General features: G+C 38.2%; 1 protein-coding gene across 3 annotated transcripts in view; it reads right to left on the bottom strand.

Annotated features, from left to right (window-relative positions):
- Positions 1-22,622, bottom strand: part of Ap3s1 (adaptor related protein complex 3 subunit sigma 1) — a 50,811-nt gene that overhangs the window by 8,657 nt on the left and 19,532 nt on the right. For all 3 annotated transcript variants that reach the window (XR_012442428.1, XM_020171562.2, XM_074056988.1), the window contains exons 4-5: positions 12,420-12,491; positions 922-1,029 (exon numbers count right to left, since the gene is read on the bottom strand). Coding sequence is in view for 2 of the 3 variants with exons in the window: in XM_020171562.2 (XP_020027151.1) it covers positions 922-1,029; positions 12,420-12,491 (180 nt within the window). In the remaining variant the exon portion in view is untranslated. The remainder of the gene's footprint in view (positions 1-921; positions 1,030-12,419; positions 12,492-22,622) is intronic.

The following is a 22,622-nucleotide window of genomic DNA, read 5'->3' as shown; positions in this document are numbered from 1 at the left end:
TTCAATTAAAATGAGCATGGAATTGCGTCAAACTGACCCTTTAAATGACGTCAAGTAAAAAATCTTCAGAACTCACCTGCCGCAAATTAATTCTTGCTCCTTTTACAGTAATATTTACTTTAAACCATCCAAACATCCAAGCTTGCACTAATACTTTGGAATGTCTTTCCAATCTGAGTTGTGAATAGAAATACCACATGCAAGACCACCTTCAGACGAGAATGGTCTGAGGAGCTGCCAGGACCCTTCACCTTTTTAACCACTGCTATAGTAAGAACCCACCAAATAATGTGGCCTAGCCACAGTGCCTGCAGCTGACATTCATCCTCATCTCAAGGGAGAGTCACTGAAACTCTAAGTCGGGCTTCCAGACTCTAAAGTGCAAGCATCCCCACTCACCCACGCTAAGGGTGAACCCTACAGCACAGTCAGCCAAGCATGACAGACCAAAGCTTTCCCTCACAGAGCACAATACAAAACATGGCTGTTTCTACCAATGAATATAAAACACATGATGAACTAACTTGTTGACAACCTTCGAGAAGGCCCTAGAATTAAAAGATTGGGGTACTGAATTCCTTTTTTAAAAATGTGCAGACTTACTAAACACCTATCATAACTTAAAATATAACTTCCTCAAAAGAATTCCATTTTCTCTCAGAAACGAAATTTGGAATTGTATTTATACCCAAGGTAGCTACAACTGTGGCTAAAGGGATAATACGTAAAACAATTTAGTGGATAGTTATCACAGGACATTCGACACACTAAAATGTGTATATTCCATTTTTCTTAAAGAGAGTAGGTATACCAGCTGTCCCTACAGGGTGATACTGAAGGACAAACAGTGAGCACTACAAATCATGCAAAACTCACGGCCATGCTTAGAACCTTCAGCAGCTAAGCAGCCTCCACGCTCACCTCAGATTTCTCTAGTTTATTCTGCGCATCGATTTGCGTAACAATCTCATTCATGTTGGTCTCCAACACCATTCCCCCCATCACCATTTCCGCTAGAATATTGTGAACCTAAAGGAAAAAATAAGCACAAAAAGGAAATTCACTACAAAAAAGTATCATGTCAGTAGTATTTTTGCTTCAAATATTGCTGTGTCTTTTTGATGAGTGGTAAACATAACATGGAATGAGGGTTCACCGTCCACTTTCATCACTACTGTGAAGCTTTGGGCAGTTATATAACCTCTGTTAAGTCTTAGTTTAATGAGCTGGAAAACAGAGATAAAAACAGTACCTCCTTCACAGGACTGTGGAAGGGTTAAATGAAGTTATCCATGGAAAAACCCGAAATACAGTTAATAATAAATATTAACAACAATAGTTCCCCCTAAAAGGCAAAGTTTCACTTTCCATGGTTTCAGTTATCTACTGTCAACTTTGGTTCAAAAACATTAAATGGAAAATTCCAGAAATAAACAAATTCGTAAGTTTTAAATTGCATGCCTGATGAAATGTCAAGTCCTCCCATTCTATCCTGTACAGAATGAGACTCATTCCTTTGTCCAGTGTATCCACCTGACATCATCAAAACTCAGTGATCCAGGACCACCTAGAGCAGATGCTCCTGACACATCATCAGGTCAACAGTCACCCAAGCCCATATCAGAATGCCCGCATCATATACCTCACTCCATCTGATCACATGGGTGTGGTACATCTCACAGTATCAAAGAAGGGTGAGTAAAGCAAAATGTTTGTGGAAACAGAATACATTCACAAGACTTTTATTATGGTATACTGTTATAAGTATACTTTATTACTTATTGCTGTTAACCTCCTACTATGATTAATTTTTATAAATTATGCTATTATAGGTATGATAACACCTACTCTCTAGCCCTCCAGGGGGTCAACAACCTTGCTTAAACTGGCTCACAGAACTCAGGGAAACACTTCATTTACATTTACTGGTTAATTATAAAGGTTGTAACAAAGGATACAAATAAAGAAACCCACAGGTGTGGGGATGTGGGGCAGGATGCAGAGCTTCCTTTTCTACTGCAGGTACATTCTCCTCTAGGAACTTCACCAAAGTCAGGTGACGAGAAGCTCTCAGAAGCTATGCTTTGGAGGTTTATGGAAGCTACATTATGTAGATATGACTGATGAAATCACTGACCAATGGTGATCATTCCTTTCCCCTTAAGTTGACAGTTTCAACCCTCTAATCAGCCTTCATCTTTCAGGTGACCAGCCCCCACCTTGAAGCTACCTACAAGCGGCCAGCCATCAGTTACCTCATCAAGCAAAGACAATGGTATCATCCTGGAGAAGAACTGTGACCAAAAGTGTCCTTTTGTATCCCAAGGGAGTGGCTGATCCCAAGACCCAATGATAGCAAAAGCAGATGCTCAAATGGCATGATATTTGTACATAACCTATATATCATCTCCAGATTAAGTATAATACCAAATACCTTGTAAATAGTTGCTATACTAAATTTCTTTGTGAATAACAAGAAAAACGTCTGACATATTCAATACAGATGCAGTTCTAAAAAAATATTCTGGATCTATAGGTGGTTGAATACAAGGATGGAACTCATGGACATGGGATGTATGTCTATGTGTATATTATGTATCACACTATACAATCATAAAGATAATGAACCCTAAAGTGTATTTTCTTGAAGAGGTATTAAACATTATAGTATTTAAAAATCCACAGAGGTAAACATACACAAGAATGGGAACCATTCCCTGGAAGGCCACCCCAGTATGACCAAGTGTACGTATCCATGGGAAGGCATGTCATGGGAGGAGGGGAATAAGAGGCTAAACATGATGTGTCAGTGACAGAACAATGCATGCTCCTACACTTGGGAGGAATCTTTACAGACTTAGCAAGAGAAAGAGAATGACTAAGATGAGTTTCTTAGCTCACCTCTAACTCACATGGTTGACATCCTCTAGTATTTTGTTTTACTATTTTATTTAAAACAGACTTTTATGGAAATAGAAGAGCGGCAACTCGCTTATGCACAATTCATTTAGAAAACTGCCTTGATGTTCACCTAAAAAGAAAAGCTAAATGAGCTTTTGCCTTCTTTTTCTGCATTTTTATAGGTATTTTACCTGTTTCAGAAAATTATGACATTAAATAATGTAGTTCCTATGTGTTTGCTTTAAGTATCTGCCCTGTCTACTCAACTGCACAGCTTCTTATGAACATAGACTATAACTTCTAAATTTCATTTTTACATTTTGAAAAAACAGGCAAATGATTAAAAGTTCAAGTCACATAAAAACTTTGGCATGATCAATAGTAGTTTCCAACATACTCTGCATCTATTATCAGGTCCCTCTATCCAAAGAAAATCAGTTAGCTGAATCTTACATGTCCTCCTAGAAAACCTTGTTATATATGGACTTATATGTGTATATTAAAATCTAATTTACATAACTGAAATCACACTGTACACATTCTTTCCACAGTTCTACAAGAAAATAAAGGATGGATTGAAAATTAGAGACATGACAGAATAAGAAATCCCATTAAAGTCAAAAAAGAAACTGGAGTCAGATATATATACAAGAATGATCAATGAAGACTGTATGTGTGTGCTCAAGAGGTAGAGCGCTTGCCTACTAAGTGTGAGGCCCTGAGTTCAAACCCTCACCACCAAAAAGAAAAGATACAAAAATATAAGATGGCAAATATAAATTAATTATAATGCATCTTAAATTGAGAGAAAAATCTATAAATTCCTCAGAAAAATAGCTTAGTTGGGCTGAGAGTGTAACTCAAGTGGTAGAGCATCTAGCTAGTAAGTTCAAGGCCTTGAGTTCAAACTCCAGTACCACCAAAGAAAAAGAGAAAAAAGAAAATATTGCCTAGAAAAAGAGCTTAGAAAATGAAAAACATCAATGGGATACAACAATATCTATGACATGGTCCCACTGAGGCTTACAAAACATTATACTCATACAACTTGATATGCCCGGAACATTTCTGAAAGGTACTCACAAACATGTTTTGATAGAGGTTATCTTAAGAATTTGAAAAGTACCTTTATTTTATAGTATTGCTTACTTGTTTTGAAAAATGTTAACAAGTGCATATATTACTTTAAAAAATAAAAACTAGCACAGAGCAATAGAGCCCCTGGCTTTGTAACAGCACTAGGTTCTAGGCTGAAACAGCGACCCTGAGCGTATCAAAATACTCCTGCTGGATGCCATCAGTGGTAGGACGAGTATCACTTCCCGCATGTGTGTGCACAAACTGGAAACTTTGCTTAACACTTAAATGGTCTCTACTGTCTTATTAGTATTTGTAAACGGCACATTGTCAGTGTCTAATAAATATTAAATACACCTTTTTGCATCAAAATCATTTTACCAATTACATTAAAATTCAAAAGCTAAAGAACAGGCATTTACTTGTATCTAACATTTTTCACTACCCCACTATCAGTAAATCACATATACTAAATATTTTTATGTAGTGCTTACTGACAATAATGTCCTGGCTTGAATAATGCCTACATGGTCAGTGGGAAGTAGTGAAGATTAATCAAACACATTTCTCTTTTAATAGTCAGAAGCCCTATACCAGACTGACTCAAGTGTCTGAAGAGGATAAGGAAAGGAGGTCGAATGACATACTTCCTTTCTGCAAACTGACACATATTATCAGAACATAAAAAGCTATGTATTTTCCTACAATTTTTGCTACAGATAAAATTGTCTGTACCAAGTATCTTTTTAATTTGATTACATTAATGCCAGACTATGGCTTGGTCAAGGAAAATATGGCATAGCCATATTAATACTTAATACTTCACATAAGAAGAAAGGTAGTGTGTACATAATGTCATGGGAGGAGCTAGAGATAGAGGAGTCAATGAAGCAAGACACAGAGCATCATATGAAATGAAAACAAGCTCACTCACTGTACAAGTATGCACATCTTTATAAATATACAGAAAAAAATGTCTGGAAGCCTACCCAGCCAAACCATTCAGAGAGATTTTCAGGAAGCAGTGTGGCTGGGACTAGGTGAGTCTAAGGAAGAGGGAACAGGGTGAGAAAAATGCTCACATCCAATTATACAGCCTTGGTACTGTTTTGACTTCTTTGTTTGTAAAGAGAGGTAAGTATTATCATTACAATTTTAAAATAATAAAACATTTGACTATGGACAACAATAATGTTTAAATAGTGGGAGGGGAAGGAGGGGGAGAGAGACAGACAGACACACATGTTCCTAAAAACAACTGCAAACTATACTATTTGAGGATTGAGGTAAGGTCATGTCCTTCACAGAACCCTAAAGTACAAACCACTCAATAAATATTTTAAGATGTGTTTATAAAGAACACCTCCTTCTCTGCTTGTAAAAGGACTTTAAAAAAAAAGGGGGGGACCACTGCAGAGTAGTAAACCTAGTAAACCTATTCTAAAACTTAGTAAGGCATGATGTTTTTATTATTAAGACAGAATAGTAGATGCTAAGGAAATTAATAATTTTAAATTGTTAATAAAACTTTCCCGTTACATACTTCAGTAAATCTTATTCTTTCTTACTATTCTGATAATAAAGAGAATAAATATTCACTCAATTAGATAATCTATTAAACCCCATATTTGCGATTCTAAATGATCTAAACAGATCTCTCTTCACATTTTTGTATTTCTTCAAACTTATGCTACATTGATTATAAGAACAATCATTATTTTGTATATTGCTAAAAAGGAAAGTCATCACCAATTAAGTTATGACAAGTTATAGAACACCATATGCATCCTAACCTCAAATGTTAAAATGTGAAAGAAAATATGCATCTTTGAATCCCAAACTGTGGTATTTTCTTATAATTTTAACTCCACAGGTTGATAGATGAAATAAAAGCAACAGTGAAAAAAATTTAAAGAAAATGGATGTGTTTGAGTCTTACAGAAGTCACTGCATTAAAAAAAATGCTTACCTTCTGAAATATACACTCTCAAAATATATTCATCTGAATTTTATTAAGTCAAAAATACTTAAAATTTTGACATAACTGTTTTCCAAAAGTATCTGAAACATCAAACAGTATAATGCAACTCACTTGATAATGTTTAGAAATCTCCTTCAGTGAAGATGCACTGGCGGTAGATTCTCTTATTTGTCCCTTTGACCATGTTTTTGCTTCCCCATATTCTTGAGAGGTATTTTTGCTGATTTTAGAATTAGAGTTTAGCAATTGTTTTCTTAGAATACATTGTCTTCTAACTTTTGGTGTTGCCAATCTTATCATCATTCCTATGAAGATAACTTACCTTTTATTTCACAATGTTTTTAAAAGCACTTTCTCTGTTACTCAATTTGACTATCATTCATCTAGAGGCAGGTTTCTTTTCTTTTTAGGGGGTTGGGGGGCAGCACTGGGATTTGAATGTAGGGCCTCACACTTGCCAGGCAGGAAGGTGGGTCTACCACTTGAGCTACTCCACCAACACACAGGTTTCTTTTAATTCTTTCATTTGCAGATTGCTATCTTTAATTCTGGAAAACTCTTTTAGATACTTAGAACTGAACCTATCTCATTCTTTTCTTCTGAAACAAAAAACATTCATTGTATCATTCTCACTCTATCCTCCATGACTTATAAACTATCGTGTTTTCCCTTTTTTTGTTGTTATATTCCGTATTACAATGTATTCTAGCTTTACATTTGCTCAGATATGTCTAATTTACCTTTAAACTCATCCCCTGAACTTTTTCTTAAGGTACTAGAGTTTGAACTCAAGACCTTATGCTTCTAGGCAAGTGCTCTACCACTTGAGCCATGGCCCCAGCTCTGCCATCCACCGAAATTTTTAATTTTGTTATTCCTTTACTCTTTAATATTCTAGTAAGTTCTTTTTAAAGTCATCTAGGTCAGTTTTTAAACTTTATTCAGTACAATTTTATCAGAATTGACTTTTATTTATATAGAAGCCCCCTTCTCTTTCTTTTACTGTGTACTAAACTTTCCAACAACTTGCTAACTAGGTCGAGTGGAAGCTGGTATGTCTGGGAGGGGCTCAGTTTTTTGTTCTGGCAGAAAAGGGTAGAGACTGGTAGGGCTAGCACTTAGCTTTCAAATTGCCCAGCCAGGAGTTTGGTTGTTGAAAGCAAAGATTAAATCAAACAAGTAAATTCATTATTATTATCAAGAATAATGGGAATGAAAATAATCAGAATAATCCATAAGAAAAGCAAGTTGCAAACCCTGACAAAAGAAGGCGAGCATACATTATGTAGTACTGCACTAGACTCTTAAGTATCTAGAAGAACTCAATGATTTTCTGGGTGTGTGCGATACTGGGTATGCAGGGAACTGAGAATGCCAAGAATGAGCTCATCACTGTCACTTCTTAACATTCATTTCTAAACATCATTTTCCACTAAAAGTTACCTGCAGAAACAGCTGACCTGAGGTCTGGGGCAGAAAATGTTCTGTCCACAAAATGGCCTAGAGATAATGGCTGGCCATGTTAACTACAAACATCTCTAGACAATGTTCCATTCCCCATGAAAAAGAATCAAGGATCCCAGGAGTAAGAGCTGATAACATGTCTGGACTAGGAAATGAATAGAGTGAGTCTGGAATCAGAACACAAATCAGCTAGCAAAGCCTACAGGGAGCCACACTGCAGGGACTCAGAGGGCAACCTGAAGACTCCCACTGGCCAAAGATGGACAGTCTGAGCAACAAGCAGAGGAGTGCCACAGTGGATGAAAACAAATCAAACATACTAAGACCCTATGTCATAGGATACTAAAGAAAAAAGATCAGTGATCATTTTTGGTTGGTATTAAGAAACCAAACTGTTAGGAAAACTACTAAGAATAAAGGAAAAAGACCCCAAAATTTATCCTCCTTTTCCTCTGTAAACTGTGCTTTTTAAACTCATGATTTCTGCCTTAATGTATTATTTCATTCAATTCATTTCTAGTAGATTGGGCAGAACTGATTCTTTTAGTTAGACTTGTTTCCCCTAATAGTTGTTGGTTTGGTCAAATTTATTTATCTCCTCTCTTTTAAATTAAGAGCTTCTTACTGTACTGTTAGTTTCCATTAACAATTACTATTAACCAAACAAATATGACAAATACCAAGACTTTCTTGACCACCGAGAGGCCCTGTCTTCCTACTGAAATGCTCTAGTTATCCCCCATTCTTTCTCCCAACTGGATAAGATCTTCAAAATGTTTTCATGTCTCTTATCTTTTCCTTCATGTTTTCCATCTCTTCATCTTTCAGTCTTGTGCTTTGAGGTTATTTCTTGCGTTTGACCTTCTTTTGTAACTCAAGCCTCAATTGTGACCATCTTCTTCTTTTAAAATTTATAGTTTGAAAAACATGCTTTGAAGCCCAAGGAACTCTTTTCCAAAGCTCCTTACGTACTTTTTACCCTGTTAAATGTCAAGTATTCTTCTGCCTTCTCTAGTAGTTTTTATCATGGAGCCTATGTTCTGACGGCTCAGCTGCTTCCTGTCTCTCCTGGTGAGGTGGCAGTGCTATTTCTCCGTTGGCTCACCAGGGCTCAGCTTTGATTGCCAAGCCTCTCTGTGGTCTGTGTTTTAAGGTTGGGCTGTGAACCTCCTCCAGAGGGACCAGGGTAGAGGAAACCACTCTGCTTCTCAAGTCTTTGTCCTTCCAGCCTCAAAGTAAAGAAAGACAAAACTTGAGCCACCAATCAGATCTCTGACTCTGATCATTTGGGGAGTTAGGTAAGTGGATGTGGGTGCAGAGAGGAATGGACAAAATATATTTATAGACATCATGGTGAAAGTCAATTCTCCACACCAAGGTTTTCCCAGCATCTTCAGCTCTCTCCTCTGTGCTGGTTTTGATGACTTATTTGCTCCAGTAGGGTGCAGGGCAGCAACCCTGAACCACCTAATCGGAGCCATACTATGTGGGAAGGAGCAGGGGACGAGAACAGAATTTCCCAGCAAACCCATACTGGACATGTAGAATTAAATAACAAATAAACTGAGTCATTCACAGTTTAGGAATTTAGAGGCTATTACCACAGCACAACTGAGATGTAATAAAGTCTAGCTCCATTTTTGATGTCTGTCTGCTGACAATCTTCAGGCCTATCAGTTGCCTTTCCTCTTCCGCCCACACCTGGTCAGCTGGTAAGTCAGAAACTCCTTCCTTTGCACTATGGGCAGTTCAAACTATGTAAAACCTGGCTGGCATATGGAAACCCCTAACCACTACATAACTCCTAGCCAGTTGTTGTCCCCTGCTCTCTCCAGAAAGCCTCATCCACGTGAGTGATAAACAAAACTTTCCACATTCTTTTGTGTATGTGTGGCATCACAGGTAGTGACATCCAACCAATTTTGAGTGTGTGTGTGTGTGTGTGTGTGTGTGTGTGTGTGTGAGAGTGTGAGTGTGTAGGGAGTCTGTCCTACCACTTCAGATTGACTACATTAGCCTATGTTCTGATACCAGTGTATTTAATAGTAAGATTAACAGTAAGACGATTTGCAATGAGAAACTGGGAATGACCATGATAAAAGAGAATATGTAACATTAGCTTAGAGACTGGGCAGCAGGCTACATGAAACCATATACTGGAGGCCAGACGGCTAGCAATCCATGTTTATAGTGGCAAAACTGCCATCTGTGATCTCCTGAAAAGGAGATCAATTTACCTGATAAAGTGTTTTCTCCCATTTCTCTCCATTGTTATGGAAACTAACAATGTTTCAGGTGGCAGAAGCTTTCACTACAGGTTCCAGGGAGATGGCATGTGAACACGATATACATACTGCATGAAAGTGAAGTTAGCCTTTCCTGTTTTAAGTGGCTAACTTCTCAATGTTTGGTACTGCAGTGCAACACTAGCAAGCCATTCTGACTGGTCATAGTGGGATTCTCACTACTGCCTCCTTTCATCCATACTATTGTGGCCCGGGAGCAGTGTGAGGGCTCTATGCAGAACTCTGAGTCTACCTCAAAGAAAAAAATAAGCTGAGTCAGGAGAAGATCCCTGACTGCTGCAAAGCCCAGGCTGTTTGAGGTGAAAAAAAACCCTACTTTTCATCAAAGGACCAAAAGCAAGGCTAGCATTATTTTGGACAGAGAGCATAGAGACAGAAGATATCTAGAAACCTTTGTCTCTTTGCACTAAAAAAATTAAAACAAGAACTTAGTCCAGAGAGACATACTGAAATTTAGCAGGTTCTAAGATAGTATAGAGCTTTATGTGAAATCAACAAGCTACACACAATATATACTATAGGAGTCCATCTTCATTTTTTAAATACACATTTGTTTCTGTATATATTTGTATAAACAATCTAGATATATACATATCCTAGAATGTTAACACTAGGCAATCTTTGGGATCAAGATGATTTCCATTTATTTTTATCTTTATTTTCTGATATTCTTAAAATGAACATAAATTAAAGTAAAACAAAAGATCTAAAACACTTGTGTGTCATGTACAGAAGATATAGGTGAGGAGATCTCAATTTCCTTAAGGAAAACTTTATTCTCTGACAACAAATAGAAGAACTTTCCTCTTACCACATCTCAAAACAGAATCTTCAATTTTCCTAAAAAATGCTAAATGTATTACATAATCTGATGAGCTCTATCTCTGAACAGTTATTTTAACATTGTAACAATGTATGAGGAGCGTAATTATGAATAACACCTAAAAATATATCAGGCGTCTTTTCAAGTGTGAAAGTCAGAACCCTAAAAATAGCAAGTTCAAGGTCTCTGTGTTAGACTTTTCACTGTTGTAACAAACACTTTAGGAAAACTTAAGGGAGGAAAGATCTATTTTAGTTGTGGTTTCAGAGTTTTCAGTCTATGTTCAACTGTCTCCATTGCTTTTAGGCCCACAGCAAGGCAGAAGCATCAAGGACGAAGGGCAGAGCAAAGGAAAGTTGTTCATTTCATGGCAGCCAGGAAGGGGCCAGGGCCAAGGTACTCCTCAAAGTCATGCCCCAGTTACTTCCTCCACCTGGGCTCCACCCTCCACAGTTCTACCATCTCCCAAGTAATTCAGTATCTGACTCTACCAGTGGATTAAGCCACATCCTCACAGACACACCCACGGGTGTGCTTTATCCATGTCCTATGTGTCTATCAATCCAATCAAGTTGACAATATTATCCACCACACTGCCTGAAGTGAGTTAATATATGAAAGCAAATCACTAAGCAAATGAGAAATATGATTTTAGGAAGAGAGGCATATTCTTCTGACATTCACAAACAGTCCAGTACATTGCTTGTGCTACATCATGGTGGTAGTTACCTCACTACATACGTTTGCCTAAAACTTAGTTAACTATATGCTTAAAACTGGTGAAGTTTGTTTATCATTATTTTTATTATTTGGTGGTAATGGGGATTAAACTAGAGCCTTGCACCTGCTAGGCAAGCTCTGTACTACTAAAGCAATGGCCCAATCCTTTTACTTTTAGTTTGTTCTTCAGAGTGTCTCATATTTTTGCCCAGGTCAGCCTAAGACCACAAACCTCCTACCTGTGCCTATTGGGTAGCTAGGAAACGGGCATGAACCACCACGCCCAGCCCAAAAGTGCTGACTTTTAATGCAAGTAAATTATACCTCAACAAAGCCGACTTTTTAAAAAATCACACTTACATGTTTTTGCTAAAATTTTAGATTATTGACTATTTTATTCAATGGTGTAATTATTTTTAAGAATCAGGTTATATAAATTTAATACAGAAAAACAATCTGCATGTTCTCCTAACTTCCTTACTACCAACACCCAGCAATACTGGTTAAAAATCCATCTGGTTCCTTTCTCTCACTCCAGCCTTCAACAACCATCAAGTCCTATGGACTCTACTTTTTTTCACCCTTTGTGTCTTAGTTCACTTCTTTCTGGGATTTCCCTACAGCCTCTTAATTGATTGATCTGTTTAAACCACCCTGCCTACCAAGCCAACCTCCATAATGCAGAAAAAAATTATCATGCTAAAAAAATACAAAGAATAACAGTGTCAAGAGAAACTTTAAAAACATTCAATTGTTTCAGAGCAAAGTCCATGGTCTGCACTAAAGGCTCTTCAAAATCAGGCCTCTTGATCGATATCAACCCCATCTCAAAGAAAAGCCTATGCTCTATCTGTCAGAGGCCCATCTTCTCCTTTTCTATCCATGAAATGTCTGTGGACCCTTTAAATGCTAACTTAAATGTCATCTCCTCCATTTGCAGAATGCTTTGCACAACTGTCATCTCCTCTGGGGAAGGGTCAACTTTTCCCCACCAAGTGCCAGTGCCTGACTCATGGTAAACACAATGTGGGAATTGAAGAATAAAGAAATAAAAACATTAGAGTGTAAACGCACTTTTACTTTGACAAATGCAAATTAATGCTTTTCTTAAACAAAAAGCTTAGAAGATTTGGTATAGAAACAGTACCTTGTCTACATGGAATATTAAATCCAGTTCACAGACATTTTCAAAACATTTGTCTAATGTTTCCACAAACACCTATGGAAAAAGACAAAAAGAAAAAAATGTTTTTGAGAACTGTGTAAATACATTCAAATTTATTATCTGTAAGCAAGCAATTTTTAATGGTACCACAACTTTTCTAGATCATGTTTTCCTTTTAAAAGCCAAAACTGTAATAAATGCACAAAGAATAAACAAAGACTATTATTTTTCCGTAAACTACTTTTTAATACTTAAGTTTATAAAAACAAACTTTTCTGAAAATTACTAAAACTAGAAAATCTCAGCACTATTACTTATTTTTAGAGAACATTTAAAAGTACTTAAATCAGGTTTTTTACGTTATTCAGGTGATGGGAAAAGCTCATTCAAATAGTTATCAAGAGATGGGCTTACAATCCACGCCCCTATGGCATCTAATGGAGCTAGTAATCTTTTAACTAGCAAGCCAGCACAAAACACCATGATAAATTACTTATAGAAAGAACACATACCTCAGATCCAGACTTACCCGGGTTCAAACTCTGTTTGTGTGTTTGCCTGTTTTTGGTGGCATTGGGATTTGAACTCAAGGCCTCACACTTGTTGGGCAGGCAAGCTACCATATGAGCCACTCTGTCTGCTGGGTTCAAACACTAGCTTAAATAACTTGTATGGCTTTGTGTGGGAAAGAGACATCTCAACAGGCCTGGGATCAAACTACAAACAGCCTGTTTGCAGGACCAAACCTTGGCCAAAGCCAGAAAATGAGCTCTGACACTTGGGAATGTTCTCTAAGTGTTTTCTTTGGAGTCTTGGGCTTCACACCACCACTATGAGCACATACTTGTGTTAATGATGTGAACACCTGCTTTTTCTCTAGGGGTCATTTAGTGACACCCGAGTCAGGATGAGCTCTTCCCTGTAGGGGAACACTTTATACTTTATTCTATATTTCAGGGGGACTTAAGCATGCCCCTGTGATGCCTGTGGTACGAGACCTGATACTTGCAGTGTGTTTCCTCTATATTTCTCACTGTGTTTTTGCTGACTTAACCCTGAATTTTTTCCCTATGATAAGCCACAACCATGAGTCTATAGCAACTTCTGATCATATTAACTCCAGTAAATCATCAAGATGGCCTTGGGGAACCCTGAAAATAAACCTTAAAAATCAGTCTCTTAAATTCCACCTTGCATAGCTGTCAATGACTTGTATTTCCACTTCTACTTTGCCACCCCTCTCAGATACACACAATTTATTATCCATGCTGAGGCAATATTAAGAACACAAAGGAACAGCTATTAATAATTATTAAAATGGTGTGCAATATTAAAGCTGGAATGATAAATGTAGTCCAGAAGTACCTCAGGCAAACTGAAATGTCCAGTCATCCTATTCTTAAGTGATGCTGTGGGGCCAGGAGTAATATCTAAATAGCAGTCTTCTTGCTTTAACTGCTCCAACCTCAGGCCGAATCACACCCCCATGACCCAAGGTTCCTCCCAGGCTAGATGATAAGACATCTGAGACAATGCTGCTATGCAACCTTGTGACTATAATCAACACTCTCCTGGACCACAGATTACTTCCTCTGCACAGGGTCAGACACTAAATATTTCTGGCTTTGAGGGCACATACAGTCTAATTCAGAAACAGCCATAGACAACTGAGCATGATTCTGTGCCAATTATTTATAAAACTGGCAGCAGGCTGGATATGACCTGCAGGCTGCAGGTAGACTTCTAACTTACTCACTAGGAGAAATATCAGGTCTGAAGTAACCAGAATACATACAGCTTTATTCAGAATTTCACTTGTGTGAAATTGCCTTTCCTTTCCCTGTGACACAGCTAGAACCTTGGAATCACCAAAGTCCTGTGTCTCTTTATATGCTAATAAGATTGAGGCATTAGGTTAGGGGTAGTCTGGGACTGCTTTCCCCCTTGACTCAAGAGCTCCTCTCCTTAGCCCACAGATGAGAGCAGTCAGGTGATGATGTATTCCCTCACCACCTCCAAGTTCAAGGTGATATAAAAACAACCTACCAAGAGACCCTGGCCCCTTTTTTCTTCTCTTCCCTCACCTGGCAGAACCGGTGACTCCCCTTCCCTTAATAAAGCTATTCTACCTCATCCCATCCACGTGTTCTGCTTGGATTCTTCCACCCAGAATGCAAGGACCAAGATCTTCTGGAAACACCATTTGGATAACAGGATGGCTGGGGACTTCTGGGTGGCCTCAGGATGAGGGCTGGTTGACTAGAGAAGCAACCCTGTGATTAGAGGGTTGGAAATTTCAATTCTATTCCACACTCCAACCAGGGACAAAGAGGAGCTGAAATGATAAGCTGGTCTTCCTACAATGGAACATCCACTGACAAGCATGAAAGGCCAGGTTCAAAGTCCCTCCAGAGAGCTGAATACATGGAGGTGCCTGCAAGGAGGTGCTTGAAAGAAGGCACAGAAGCCTTGCACCTCTGCCAATACCTTCCTTAGCCATCTCTCACCTGTGTCCCTTGTGATGTCCTTTACAATTAATGGGTAAATGTAAGCCACATGCCTCCCTGAGTTCTGTGTGCTGCTTCAGTGGGTTAATCAATCCCTAAAAAGGGGTTATGGAAGCCCCAAATTACTGCTGGTTGGTCAGAAGTATAAGTTACAAAACCTACTACTTTCAATTGGCATCTGAGCTGGGGGTCAGTTTTGTGGCCCTCAACCTATAGAGTGTGACAAAAACTTCAGATAAGTCCTGTGTTGTGGCTCAGGCTTGTAATATTAGCTCCTTGAGAGGCTGAGAATAGGAGGATCATGGCCAGCCCAAGCAAAAAAGTAAATGAGTCCCCATCTCAACCAATAGTCGGGCATGGTTGCCCATACCTGTCATCCCAGCTATGCGAGAGGCTGAGATAGGGAGGACTGTGGTCCAGGCTGGCCCAAGCTTCAGGTATTTCTGTAACTTCTCATGTTTACTTTGACAACTTGTACAGCTTTGACTACCTCTATCTTAGTCATTTCTTTTTACCTGTCAAAAATAACTGTTCTGCCGGGGGCGTGGTTCAAGTGGTAGAGCTCCTCCCTAGCAAGCACAAAGCCCTGAGTTCAACCTATATCAACAGAGGGAAAGGAAGAAAATCTGTCCTGGTAAGAATTTCTGACTAAATAGTTTCCCTTAATTCACATGTACTTATAAAAGATTAGCAGAAAGTACTGAGTGAACAGACTGTATATTGGGCAAAAAGAAAACCAATTCTTGAGAACATTAAGTATGTCACTGGTGAACTAACCATGGAGTGTCTGGAAACTGGCTGGCTCCAAAAGCAGTATGGTAAAGGAGTAAAACCGTTAACATCGGGCTACAAATGCCTGCTCTGTGCTACCTTGCTTCATGACCACAACACCATTCAGCTTCTTTTTAATCTCAGAACTGTAAGATGGTGATAAAACCACTTACCTTTCTAGATCATCACAAAAATTTAGTTTATCCACTTAAATACTCACCACAGTTCCCAAAACAGAGTTAACAACTGATAGATGGTATTGTTGAAAAAATGAAATGACTGTGCAGTTAAAATAGAAATATAAGGGCTGGTGGAATGGCTCATATGGTAGGAACACCTGCCTAGCAAGTGTGAGACCCTGAGTTCAAACCCCAGAGCTGCCAAAAATATAATAAAATAGAAAATTCTAGTCTGCTGACAAATACTGATAGAAAAGCAAGGAAATACCAACTGCTAACACTTTGTGATTTGCTAGTCAACTTAGAAAAACACTGACCACACTTCATCAGAATACCAACTTGGAAAAACATGGATACTGGAAAAACAAAATGCTTTGCAACAAAACACTGTTGTAACTACATGGTTTTAATTTATTAAAAGAGTTCTTAAGATTTAAAGTACTCAAAGGCTAAGTTCAGTTTAAAAAAATCCAAATCCTCTTCAAAAACTTTCCACTACTTTTCTTTTTGTTTCAGCAAAACATAATTAATATAATTAGAAATCCACAGCCACCAAGGCTGATACAAACTGATCTGTCACATGGAGAAAGCCAACACAAAAACAGTGATCTACAAACTTAAGTAAACAAGTTAAGGAAAAAATGCAAGGGGCATTGGGGGTTCTAATGAAGACCAAAAAAAAAAAAAGTAATATTAAAACAACTATAGGATTATCATTTCACAAGGACAAAGACGCAGAAGTGACATGGTAAACAGCACCCTCTTGTGTTTCACCTTTTTAAAAAAGCAATATAAAATTTAAACCTAAATTCAATACTGAATACACCAACAGAGCTAAGGAAGACGGACTGAACTTAAAATCAGATCAGCTGAAGAACAGCCATGAACGTACCGGAAGGTACAGCTGCACGTGCATGCTACAGTCTTTCAGGTACCATGTTTAAGGTGGGTAAATAGAACTCAGATTCTCATATGGGGAGACTCTGGACTGGATACCCCTGAACCTGACATATGCCCATCTTGATAACGCTAGTAACTAGATTCATTTATTGTGCACCTAATACATATTATACTCTCAACTTCAATACAAGGAAATTAAGACTTGAAAGACCACCTGTCTTCTATATCATGTCACAAAGGCTCTGAAAGCTTACATCAACGACTGTTTCTGTGAACTATTTCTTTTTTTAGTAGAATGTCAATGACAGCTAACATTCACATACATGCTATGGCCCCTGTTCCAAGTGCATTAAATAGCAATCCCAGGAAGCAGGTGCTTTTATTATCAATTACTTGCATAAAAGTAATCTGAAGCATACGGTTAACTAACTACTAGCAGTGAGGTGGCAGAGGGCTTGCTCAATCCAAAGTCTCACTGAGGAACCCACATTCTCATTCTCTGTTCATATCCCTCCAATCACTAGTATTATATTTTAATGCAATATTTATATATGTATATTAATATATTCTTTATTAATGTATTCCAAGTATGTTTCTAAATATAGGAATGTAGAAATCTGGGAAAATACAGAAATGTTGCAGCAAAAATTTAAACTATCCATACTTCTATCACCCACAAAAATATACTGTTAACAGAAAATTCCACTTTCAACTTCTTTTTAGGTGAAGAAATAGAAAAACAGCCCAAAATGTAGGCATTTCACAGCATTCTTTAACACATATTCAGTCACCTCTCAAAGGTCTCGATGCTTTGACCACAGAACTAGACAAAGCCATGGAGAGGCTGACAATTCAACCCACAGGAAGAACAAACCGAGTGTGCAAATCTGCCAATGAGACACAAACACTGTGTTAGAATTATACCAAAACTTCCACACAAAAGCCAATCTTTAAAATGACATTTTTGCCTTGAAAGATATTATTCTACCTATAATTGAATACTGCATGACTGGTATTTTGAGTATTGACTTAGAACACAACAAATAAAAGCATGAGAAAACTTTTTCTTTCAGGAGAATTTCAACTAACAAATGTCAACATTTCATAAATACTACAAATACTTCATCCTGATTAAAGCCATCTCTAGACACCAAAATTAATGGACAAACGTAATGAGAACAGGGTTATTTATTTAGCCTTGAAATATTCCCCATAAGATATGTATTACAGTATGTAAGCCTGGCGAGCCCCAACTTGACCAAGTGACTGAAGTAAGTGTCCTGATGGTGACACCACTTCTGTGGGATTCCTAACAAAGAATACATAACCTGACTCCCTGGGAAACATCGAGCTCACCCCACTGAGGAGCATCCTACAAAAAACTGCCTGTATTCTTTGAAGGATCAAGACACAAAAATAATAAGGGACAAAGAACTTCTAAAGAAGGCTAAGGAGACACGAAAACCATGCACTGTCCATCCTGCATTAATCCCTGAGACATTAATGGAAGAACTGGCAAAGCTTAAACAACGTCCGTAATCGGACAACAGGTCTGTGTTCTTGCTCATTTCCTGATTTTTTTTTTTTGCTTGTTTGTTTCTTTTTATTTTTTGAGCCAAGGTCTCTCTATGTAGCACAGGCAGGCCTAGACCTCAAGATCATCCTGCATCTGCCTCCCAACTCTGGGGTTACAGGTGTGTGCCACCAGGCCAGCTTCCTGATTTTAACAATTAAACTGTACTTATAGAAGATGTTAAATCCTGGGAGTCTGGGTGAACCTACATGATGTGCTACAAGTCTTTTGTTTGTTTTTTTTGCAGTACTGGGGTTTGAACCTGGGGCTTCAAGCTTGCTAGGCAGGCACTGTGCTGCTTGACTATGCCTCTAGCCCTCTTTGCTCTGGCTATTTTGGAAAAAGGGTTTTGTTTTGGGCCTAGGTGATTCTATTTTATAAACTTCCTGCCATGGCTAGAATGACAAGTGTGCCCCACATCCAGCTAATGGTTGAGATGGGGTTTCACAATCCTCCCAGTCTCAGCCTCTCAAGGAGCTAGGATTACAGATGCGAGCCGCTGGCACCCATCCATATTATGTTTGTACTATGTTTCTCTTTTGTAAATCTAAATTAATTTCAACAAGAAAAGTTTTTTAAAATTCCCAAAAGAAATCTTAAAAAGTTCAAAGCACACTCTCCTCTTCTACATCTAATTCCTCCCCTAAAACCAACCATTCTGGGCTGGGTGTGGTGGCTCATGCCTGAAATTCTAGCCACTCGGGAGGCAGAGATTGGGAGGATAGCAGTTTGAGACCAGCTGAGCAAAAAAATTCACAAGACCCCATATGAAGCAATAAAAGCCCATCTCAACCAGTGGCTGGGTGTGGTGGTGCATGCCTGTCATCCCAGCTATGCAAGAAGCATAAGTAGGAGGATCACAGTTCAGCAGGCCTGGGCATGAAGCAAGACTACCTCAAAAATAACCAAAGCAGAAAGGGTAGGGTAGTGGCTCAAGTGGTATAGCTCATTCCTGACAAGCACAAGGCTCTCCCAAACCCCAATACCACCGAGAGAGAGAGAGAGAGAGAGAGAGAGAGACAGAAACCATTCTGTGATAGGAAATGATAAACTATCCTTAAGATAAAGGAAAACACAAACAAAATCAAAGGCAACTACCAACATGAGTTTTTCAACACTTACAGAAAGAAAAAAAAAGAATCTGGGGGAAAATGAGGCTATGTAATTTGTCCAAAATTATACAGCTGTTAGATTACGAGCTGAGACTCAAACTCACACTACCATCCGACTCTGACACAACCTGTCAGTGTGAGGAGGTTGCTGAGGTGGCAATAAGACAGGTAAATTAGGGAAGTGACATCCTAGAATTGTGTTTGACTCATCATGAGCAGTGGCAATGTAAAATCTGACAAGTGACCATGTTTCTAATCACTAGAAGTTAAGAGGCACGAGCCAGGAACATGAGACAGGAGAGGAATTCTGAGACTAAGCATGTCTAACAGCATCCAACTCAAACTGTCTACAAAATACTTTTCTGGTTTCTCACCTGTATCTGACAGACAGGTCTTAATGAAAATGGAAAGTCTGAAATATTCTGCTAACAGAATATAGCATAATTTTCCTAAGGTGATTTCAGGACCTGACTGTGATTGCCTGGAAAATAAGCCAAAGGGATCAGGGCTCCCTCTTTCCCAGCAGGAGGAGGAATTGCACCAGAACCCATCTTCCTGTGGGACCAGAGGTTTCTTTCCCTAACAGTGGGGCTGCAGCTTCCCTGATTCCCAAGTGCTGGGCAGCTGGATGCCCCAGACAATTTTTAAAACCATGTGGTGTCAGGTTTTAAACAGACAGCCCCAGTCTTAGGGAGCATGCCTGTCACCCTCACCAAAAGGCTGCTTTCAACCCTACCTTCATAACTAAAGAGAATGGTGGCAGGGGCCCCATTGGCACATGACACCATCCATCCAAAAATCAGTAGCACCCCCCACTCCGAACAAAATTTACTAAGCAATAAAGAGAAGACCAGGGAACCTGATCTCATTTAAGAACACTTAGCCTGTAAGTTTTCCCAATAAAGACTACTTCTTATCACATAGAAGCATCACCATACAACAAAGAGACTAAAAAGATCCACAAATGTGTCTACTAATGAGAAATGGGAAAGATAAAAGGACTTCTTTATCAAGTTCAGTTTGGTGCTGATGAAATAACACTTTACATGCCTTTTTTATAAATATATGCTTTAATGAAAATGTTAGCTAAAAACCATACTATGTGACAGTGATTTAGTCACAGGTGTCCTGAACAGTATCACTTCATAATGTTCACGCCTTCTCTAGGGGTCGGTATCATTATTCCCCATTCTGAGATGAGTCAGGGGTTCAGTAACTTGCCCAAAGTTACATACCTGGTATACAGCAGAGCCTGAATGGCTTAAACTACTACAAGGTACTAGACTGCTTCAATTCACTGATCTTTCCAACAACCTCATGAGATCCACAGGCAGCACTTGAAACAAGTATACTTTACAGGTCTATACAGATTAAATAACTTGGTCCATATTTTACTAAATAAGCATAATATCCATAAGTAAAACAATGCACAAAAGCTATCTAACAGAACCATAATACTGGCGCTTTCATTTAAATACATATTCTACCACCATGTTTAAAAAACCACAGTTAGGTTCCTTATAAACCTAAAAAACACTTTAACTGTTTGTTCTCAATCATCCCATTACAAATGAACAAGACTGGTGCTGTGATGCTTGTTATACCAAGCATAAAAAGTGAAACAGGAATTCAGAATTATCCCCTGAACCTTATGCCTGTTATCAGCTTGGTATTATAAAACAAGTGAGGATAAAATGACTGCTTATAAATAACTCAAAACAACCCAACATTTATATTTAATGCATTTCTATTCTTACTCGAAATATTTTAACACTTCCAATTGAACACATACTACAACAGAAAAGACTATTTTTAAAAGTTGGCTATTAACTCTGAAATTTGCTTGCAGGGTAGTCAATAACACACCAAAATAGTACAGATCAGGAATAAAAAAGGACTGTCCTTTTTTTTCAACTTATAAGGAATCTTTTTAAAAAAGTACACAGAAGCTGATTATTCAATTGGGTGACATAATGGCATAAATTCCACAGAGAATTAACTAATACTACCTTTGCCCAGGTTTTATACAAGATATAAAGCCAAATCTGGGGCAACCTATGGACACTTTAGGAACACCAGATCTTGGCATAAGAATATATGCTTTGGGGAGAGGGATGTATGCTTGGAATTACCATTTGAATGGTACAATCTGAACACTTAAAATATCAAAATTATAGCATATATTTAGTAATTGATGTTTTCTGGATCTGTTCTTTAAAGAATATGCAAGATCAATAGGTTGTGACCTGAACTTGTCTTTATTACTTATTTTCCTCTTTTATTTTTTACATTAAAGTTGTCTTTCTCAAAACCCAAGAATAAAAAGAAAAAAGAAACCAAAAAAAAAAACACTCAAGGATAAGCGAATCAAGAAAATCAGTTCTAAATAAGAAACAAAAAATAACGGATTCCTTCCTTCCTTTTCATTCACTGTTCACAGAGAGGCTAACTCACACATGCTCAGCACTCCTCTTCAGTTAATGTGGCGTGGTATCAAGGCAAAGACAGGAACTACAGAACTCCCAGCATGCTCATGCCAGGGACAGACTTACTACCTGTTAGGCAAATCACAGAACTTTGCTCTTTGTGACATAGGTCAGCATTGTAATAATGCTATAAGGTCATGTAAAAACAGCTCCAGCCTACTTTTGTAATTGGAAAATGACAATTGTCCTGAAGCCCTCTTTTCCTTATCTTATCTAAAATCAGAACAGTATCAGGATACTGGGATGCAGCTCAGTGGCAGAGGGCATGTGAAGCCTTGCGTTCAATTTCCCACACAAAAAAGTCAAATTATCAATGTTTGAACATTAATGACTAAAAAACTTTGCAAAACACAAAAGATAGTTTCTACTTTCCATAGCACAAACAGAATTTACTTCAGATATCTAAGATGCTTATTCTTTGACTATTCCCCATCTAATTTCCATCTGAGATATAACAACTGTCCTATCTAACAATTAAGACAATGACTTAATCTCAGGACACAAGTACAAAATACTTGTAATTTTCCTCCAAGAAAATTCACATTTTTTTTCACCTTTCTTAAATCACAGTATTTCTCCTCCATAAACCAGACTGAATTTGGAATGGGACACATCTCCTACTCTGTCTCTAGTAACTAGTAGCGAGCTCAGGGAAAT

Source organism: Castor canadensis, chromosome 16, assembly GCF_047511655.1.
Source record: "Castor canadensis chromosome 16, mCasCan1.hap1v2, whole genome shotgun sequence".
Lineage (NCBI taxonomy): Eukaryota > Metazoa > Chordata > Mammalia > Rodentia > Castoridae > Castor > Castor canadensis.
This window is presented reverse-complemented; position numbering and strand designations above follow the sequence as displayed.